Here is a 7,073-nt window from a genome sequence, read left to right as displayed (position 1 = left end):
CCCCCCCCCCCCCCCCCCTCCTCCAACATGAGACATGATTGATTAGAATATGGTAGCATCATAACACTCATAATCTATTGATCAGGAAAAAAGGGGCAGCAAACTATTTTAAAAAACAAACTGTAAAAAATTCATTTCATTAACTACAGTTCAGTTTCTGTTTTTTTAATTATCCAAAAGTTTTTACCCATCCTTTTCCTTAATGCCTAGCAACACCCCTTGTTAGGCGGGTCCCGTACACGCTTCTTTCAATACATTAACCACATTAGGGCTTGATCATCCATCATTCTATCTATCTATCTATCTATATAATATATCTGTCTATCTTTCAATCTATCTATGCAAATGTCTATACATTCATAAATCAAAACTATTGCAAAAATAACTTTCTTTATTAATTAGCGCCTCAGATGATTGATTTTTCTACATAATTATTATTCCTTTGCCAATATAAAATATCGGAGAAAAAGTTAATTATTGAATTATGACACCGTCATCAAAATTAATCATCTTAAAGGGAGTGTTCGCGAAAACCTATTAAGGGGTAAACAGTCAAAGTTTGAAGTTTAGTAAGTCATAGGACACATTTACTTTTTATCTGATGATTTTACGTATTCGTAAGATTTAAATTTGCTTTAAAAATATCTCATAAAACATTCTTCGTCTTCATATTTCACATGTTTTTGGGTCTTACTGTTAATTGAAAACTGAATTGAATAAAATTATAGCTTAACTGTATAATTGAATAGAGTAAGCACGAACTAATGGTTGAAATATTTTAATAAATAAAAATATATTTATGAATACTCGTAATGATCAAGTATTCATTAAAAGTTTATTCAAATCAATAGATTAAATGAAATTGTTTGATTTTAGCGTGGACCGGCAGAATGGAATAGAGCCCGGGTTCGGAGCTACGATTAATATTATTAACGGTGGTCTGGAGTGCAATACAAAGGATGGAAAGGAATCAAACCAAGCTTTAAACAGGTGAAAGTTTATTTTTTACAACATTTTTTTATAACTTTTTTTCTCTAATTGGCTTTTTAGCCTTGCATAATCCGATTGCCTCCCCCCCCCCCTCTCCCTACTTGGAACCAAATTATATCAAGAACAGCACCTGCACTCTGTAGCTTTTACTTTTCTAATCTAACACATTCTACATTCCTTTTCTTCAATCAATAAATCACAACAATTGTTAATAAAACTTTACAAGCACTATCATTTTATTTTTCTGATCGTTGTATCTTTGCAAGCTGATATAGTTAACTTTGATTAATTATATTTTTTTTATAATTTATAATTTCTGCCAGATACAATAGTCAAGGTTATTTCCGGATAAATATTGTCAGATTTTGACTTCACTCCTTTAATTTCTTAAATAAATCCTGCAATGAAAAATTCATATTAAATTTATCTCTTCATCGATTCAACATTTGTTTTAGCTTAATACTTTTACTTTTAATTTTTTTAATTTTCCCGCCTTAAAGTTTACAATAAATAATATTTCTTTTAGACAAAGCAATAGTCTTTTTTTGTACACACAATCTATATTTTTCTATAAAACTCTCTCAAATAGCGCAAATCTGATTTTATTTCTGTAAAATTCTTTAAACCATATTTGCTAATGAATGCTTGATTTTAGTAGATTAATTAAGAAACTGAAAAAAACTACCAACATTTTTTTAATGCATAGAAACTTCGTTGATACTTTTTCAATAGTCGTTTTTTAGGCAGTTAACAATGCATTGTGCGTCTTAAGCTTTGAATAAAATGCATTTATTATGCATTTATCTAGCTAAGATTGGTCTCATCTGGGTTTTAAAACCTAATCTTAATATCGAGATAAAATATAATAAGAGACATAAAGTTTTAATGGTGTCAAAATGCATAATCAAAACCAAACCAGCCCCTTCTGAAAGGTGGAAAGTGGGGGGGGGGTTCTTAAAACCAAAGCAAAGATTTATATTCAAATGTTATTTTCAACTGTTATTTTCAACCGTATTGCACCAATTTTTTTATGAAAGAAAACCTCATTAATTTTTTTATCTTTATCAGACAAATCTTGTATGGATAACTTTGTGAATCGGACGGCTTCTAATGTTATTTAAATATAGGTTTACTGAAAATTAGCCCAAAGTACCTTTAAATTGTTATTTAAACATGTTTAATTCTTTAATTATTTTTTAGGATTGCCTATTACAAGCAGTTTGCCTGGTATTTGTATGTAGATTTTGAAAATGAGACACTCGGCTGCGCGAAACAGAAACAATTTTCATCCGGGGGAGCAGGGGCCTTACCTATATACTGGGACAAGGTAGGATATCTGGGGGGGGGCAGGAGCCTTACCTATATATCACCTGTATTCTGGAACACCTGTATTCTGGAACAACCGATGCTGGAACCCACTATATTCTGGAACCCCCTGTATTCTAAAACCCCGTGCATTTTGGAACCCACTGTATTCTGGAACCCCTGTATTCTGGACCTTCTGTATTCTGGAACACCTGTATTCTGGAACCCATGTATTCTGGACCATCTGTATTGTGGAAAACGTGAGTTCTGGAAACCCTGTATTCTGGAAACCCTGTATTCTGGAACCCCTGTATTCTGAACCTTCTGTATTCTTGAACCACTGTTTTCTGGATCCCTGTATTCTGTAAGCCCTGTATTCTGGAACCCCTGTATTCTGGAAGACCTGTATTCTGGAACCCCCTGTATTATGGATTCGTTCATTCTGCAAACCTTTTTTCTGGAACATCCTGTATTCTGGAACACATGTATATTTGAACCCCCTGTATTCTTGAACCCCCCGTATATTCTGGAACCCCAAAATGAAAAATGGCTCTGTATACCCTTGGATTAAGTTCTATAATTCAGCAATTAGTATTCTCGATCCAGGGGGCCATTTTTTATTCATCTATTCATCAATTTTATAGTCATATACTTTGTTCTACAATTTATTAATTAATTGATTCATTGATTTGTTAATTCATTAAATAAATGATTGATTTTTTATTCGTTATAATAGTTTTGAATAAGTTAAAAATTGATTTTTGCTTAAATTCTGAGCGATTTGAAACATTAATTTATTCCTTTTGGAAACATTTAATTTCCTATTTCTAACTTTACCAATTACTCCAGATGTGGAATTGAATTAGTAATTTAGTATCTCAGTGATGACATGATATGAAGTGATTTGTTAATTGATTAATGGGTTAATAAATTGATTGATTGATGAAATGATTAATTTTAACAAAATTTGTAATTGATTGACTGATGGATGAATAAAATTGTATTCTTATTGAATCGATTGAGCGATCAGTAAACTTGTTTATCGATTAATTGGATGAACTTATTGATCAATTGATTGCTGAAATTATTAATTTTTGATTGATCAATTGGTAAACATGTATAAACATTGATTGATAAGGGAACTTCTGGATGGATTGATTGATTAATTGATTGATTGATTAAGGACTGGAGTGCCCCCTACTCGTGTAAGCTTGTGAACTACCAGACCGCTCACTCTGCCCTGGTCCCTGGGGAATATATTCATTGTGTAGAGGAGAACTTTCAAGTTAACATCAGATAAACTGAGAAAATCTGGGAATAATTGAGTCAAGAAATCCGCGAAATTGATTGTTTTGAGTACTTTGTGATCAGACCTACTCTTCTCTTTACTCCATGTCAATTATTCTATTTTTAAAACAGTCCAGTTAAAATTAAGGTATTTTCAAACATTATATTTTTTGCATGGGCATCTTTCAAAAAACTGTTTAAGAACAAATTCAAATTAGATATACATTGTCTGGTTTAATTTGCAAGGGTTATCCCCCTTTTGTATCTTTTTCCTTCCCACCCCTAACCCCCTTTTATCTGATGTGCATCTACCTACCCCTCCAACCAAATTCAACTCCTTGAGTTTTGTTACCTAAAGCATACTGCCAGAATGTAATACATACCAATTTGCATGCCCTGTCATTTTATAACCACCGTACATAGAGTGTAAAGGTTTACAGAATTATCAGTTCTAACGGAATTGTCTTGATACAAATTCAAAATTAGGGTTTTTTAAATTGTATAATTTTTTTTTTTAAATAATTGTTTTTTTATAAAATTAAAAAAAAATCTGAAAGTTCTGTTTACATTTGTTCGCTATGTGCCAGTCATACAGGACTACCTACAAAGGATGAGACTTCAGAGACGACTCAACTTAGGATTGTCATATTTGAAGAGTTTTAAGTCGTCTTTACAGTCTTGTGGGTACCTCTGTATTAATCCAATACTCTGACTTGATGCTTCATTATACTCTCTTACAAAACTTAACCGTCTAACTGTAATAAGATAAAGAAATAATTATAATTTATGGAAAAATATGATTATTAAATATATTTAATTTTGATATTAACTTTTACTATGAGGTCGTAAAAGAGGTTTATGAAGATAAGAAAATTATGATTTTTCTAATCTTACGTAAAGAGACTGTAGAAGTAATTACAAGTGACCTAACATCTGTTGAGGGATATATCTGATTTATAATGCAATGGGGAAGATATGATCATCCTTAAAAGTGTTTATTCTAACAATTTTCTTTCTTGTTTCTGCAGCATTTAAAGGGACAGACCGGCAATGTCAGGTAGTTGAACTGAGTATGCAGTGTTGTGGAAAGCTTCATAGGATTCATTTGAGACATATAACACATTGAAAATCTGTAAATCCTGAGTTTGAGAGCAAACTCAGGATTTACAGATCTTTAAAAAGTGTTATATGTCTCAAATGAATCCTAAAGAAACTTTCCACAACACTGCATACTCAGTTCAACGACCTGACATTGCCGGTCTGTCCCTTTAAATGCAGTTACCCTGGAGTCGGACTAACTGCAGGGCGAAATCCGTTCGGTTGCTTAATTTGAATCTCTATAATTTTAAAATCTTAAAACAAATATATGGAATTGTATTTTCATACTTTTTTTTATTAAAACACATACAGCCAATACAAAGTTTCAAAGAGTAAAGGCGAAAAATCTATATTTAGTATTCATGCATGTACAGTTGTGACAGGACATTTGAAAAAAGAGACATTTGTTTTGCTTTATATAAAAAATTTCGATATCCATTTCTTTCAATGCCCACCTTTAGTTGTATTAAAGCAAGTATGCATCTCGCTTGAACACGTGATAAACATAATTAAAGCCAAGAGGTGACATGTTAATGGCTTGTATAAAAGACAAGTAAAAGAATAAAACTCTGTATTGGCAAATTCATGTATTTCACAAATAAAGTGGAAGTGGGGGAGGGGGAAGGGTTTAAGATATTGAGGGGGAGGGGGAGAGGAAGATGAGAGGATGGAGGGGAACAAAAAATTAAGAAGGGATATTTTCGTTTTTTTAAACCTTGGTTACTTTTGCAGTGGTGATGAGTCTTTGAATTTTGTTTACATTATAGGGACTGTCAATTAATTTCAATAAACCCTTGATTTCATTATTACAGACCAGGGGTGTGTATTTTCTCGAAAATCATTTATTTTCACCAGAAGTTAGAAGTTTGGCGTGAAGGGAAATTTTTGTTTTTATGGTTTTATTCGATAGATCAGGGAAATTAATAATTTCTAATGGAAGATTAATTAATATTTGGGAGAAAGTTATAAAAAGATTAAAAAACCTGCCTTTTGAATACAAATTTTTATTTTTTTCCCCAAGATCATAAAAAACACTCTTAATAATAGTCAACCCTGCCCTGCTTCAGACCGTTGATTAAATGCTTTCTCTAAAAATTTTAAATTTCTTTTTGAAAAAATAACTTTTTGCTATTTTTCTTCGATAAGTTAATAAATAATATTTTTCGGGTTAGTTTCTGTTTTCTTATTAATTTTGTCAAAACAAATAATGAGTGCAAAAGCGCCTATTTTATAAAGCAAAAAGTTACATATATGTAAAAAAGTGATCTAATTTGGTCACATGGCGCACAACAAAAACTTGAAGTTTTTGCGTCCCCCACCCTCATCCCTTCGTCTCTGTATCCCCCCCTGTCCCCCCCTACATCAACACCCATAAATAGTCGTGTGTATATATTTGGATTTCTATCTATCTATCAAATTTACCGAATACCTACAGGGTTAGTTAAATAAAGTTTTAAGCGTAACCTATTACCTAAACTTATTCTTTTTTTTTGTTAAATTAATATTTTTGGCATATTTAGTTTAATAATTTTGGAGATTTTCCTGTCAAAATCAAAAGTTATCCCAAAGTAAATCCCAAATTTTCATCAAGATTAAAAAGATAAAAAGAATGGAGAAAATTCCATAAACTAAATGTGCTATTGCTTTCTCCAATTGTTTCAGTAAGGAGTTAGTAGCATTTGGAAAAAGAATGAAGACCATATCTTTAAATGTGTTATTCATATTATTAACTGAAAAATAAATTGTTTTTATAAAATATTTTTGATATTAAAAATTAAAAAATGCAAGAAATGTATCTATTATTACGCAATGTAAATGAATCTTCAAGTCTCACAGAGTAAAAAAATAAGACCAAAATGACAATTGTCACTTTATTTTTACTCACCCTATATTATGCCTATCTATCTGTCTATCAATCTGTGTCTATATTTGAACTTGCTTGTCACTATCTCTCTGTCTATCTATCTAAATCTACTTTTTGTGACTTAAGTTTCAGGTACGGTAGAATATTAATTGATAATATTTATAAATATAAATGGATGCAAAGTATGATATATATATGCATATATTTATATTTGTATGTGTTTTCTATAAACATAAAACGGTTGAACCAATTTTGTTTGATAACAAATTAATTTAGTTTTTTTTAATAAGTTGGAAATCCGACAGAAAAATTAGTAAAATTTGTATTTTTTTAATTCAAAATGTTTTTCGTATTTTATAATTTATGCATTCTTTTTCTTGTCCTGTGAAGTTGTATCTATAGCTACACGGGCATCCGTAGTACATTTGAATTTCCGAGCCGTGTCAACCTTTCTGGTCCCAGTTTGTACTGTATCGCCTGGACATTGGGTAACTAATGCAGATACTCAATAGGACTAGCCGTTGCAACA

The 7,073-nt window shown here is 31.3% G+C and overlaps 1 protein-coding gene across 1 annotated transcript in view; it reads left to right on the top strand.

The window, feature by feature from the left end:
* LOC111698135 (uncharacterized) overlaps positions 1 to 4,407 on the top strand; it is a 26,090-nt gene extending 21,683 nt beyond the window's left edge. The window contains exons 26-28 of the mRNA XM_023468388.1: positions 877 to 990; positions 2,191 to 2,317; positions 3,479 to 4,407. Of these exons, the coding sequence (XP_023324156.1) occupies positions 877 to 990; positions 2,191 to 2,317; positions 3,479 to 3,595 (358 nt within the window). The 3' untranslated portion in view covers positions 3,596 to 4,407. The remainder of the gene's footprint in view (positions 1 to 876; positions 991 to 2,190; positions 2,318 to 3,478) is intronic.
* Positions 4,408 to 7,073: the final 2,666 nt, after the last annotated feature.

This window comes from Eurytemora carolleeae, unplaced genomic scaffold (genome assembly GCF_000591075.1).
Source record: "Eurytemora carolleeae unplaced genomic scaffold, Eaff_2.0 scaffold235, whole genome shotgun sequence".
In the NCBI taxonomy this organism is placed as follows: Eukaryota; Metazoa; Arthropoda; class Copepoda; order Calanoida; family Temoridae; genus Eurytemora; species Eurytemora carolleeae.
The sequence above is the reverse complement of the archived record's forward strand: the minus strand, read 5'-3'. Positions and strand labels throughout refer to the sequence as shown.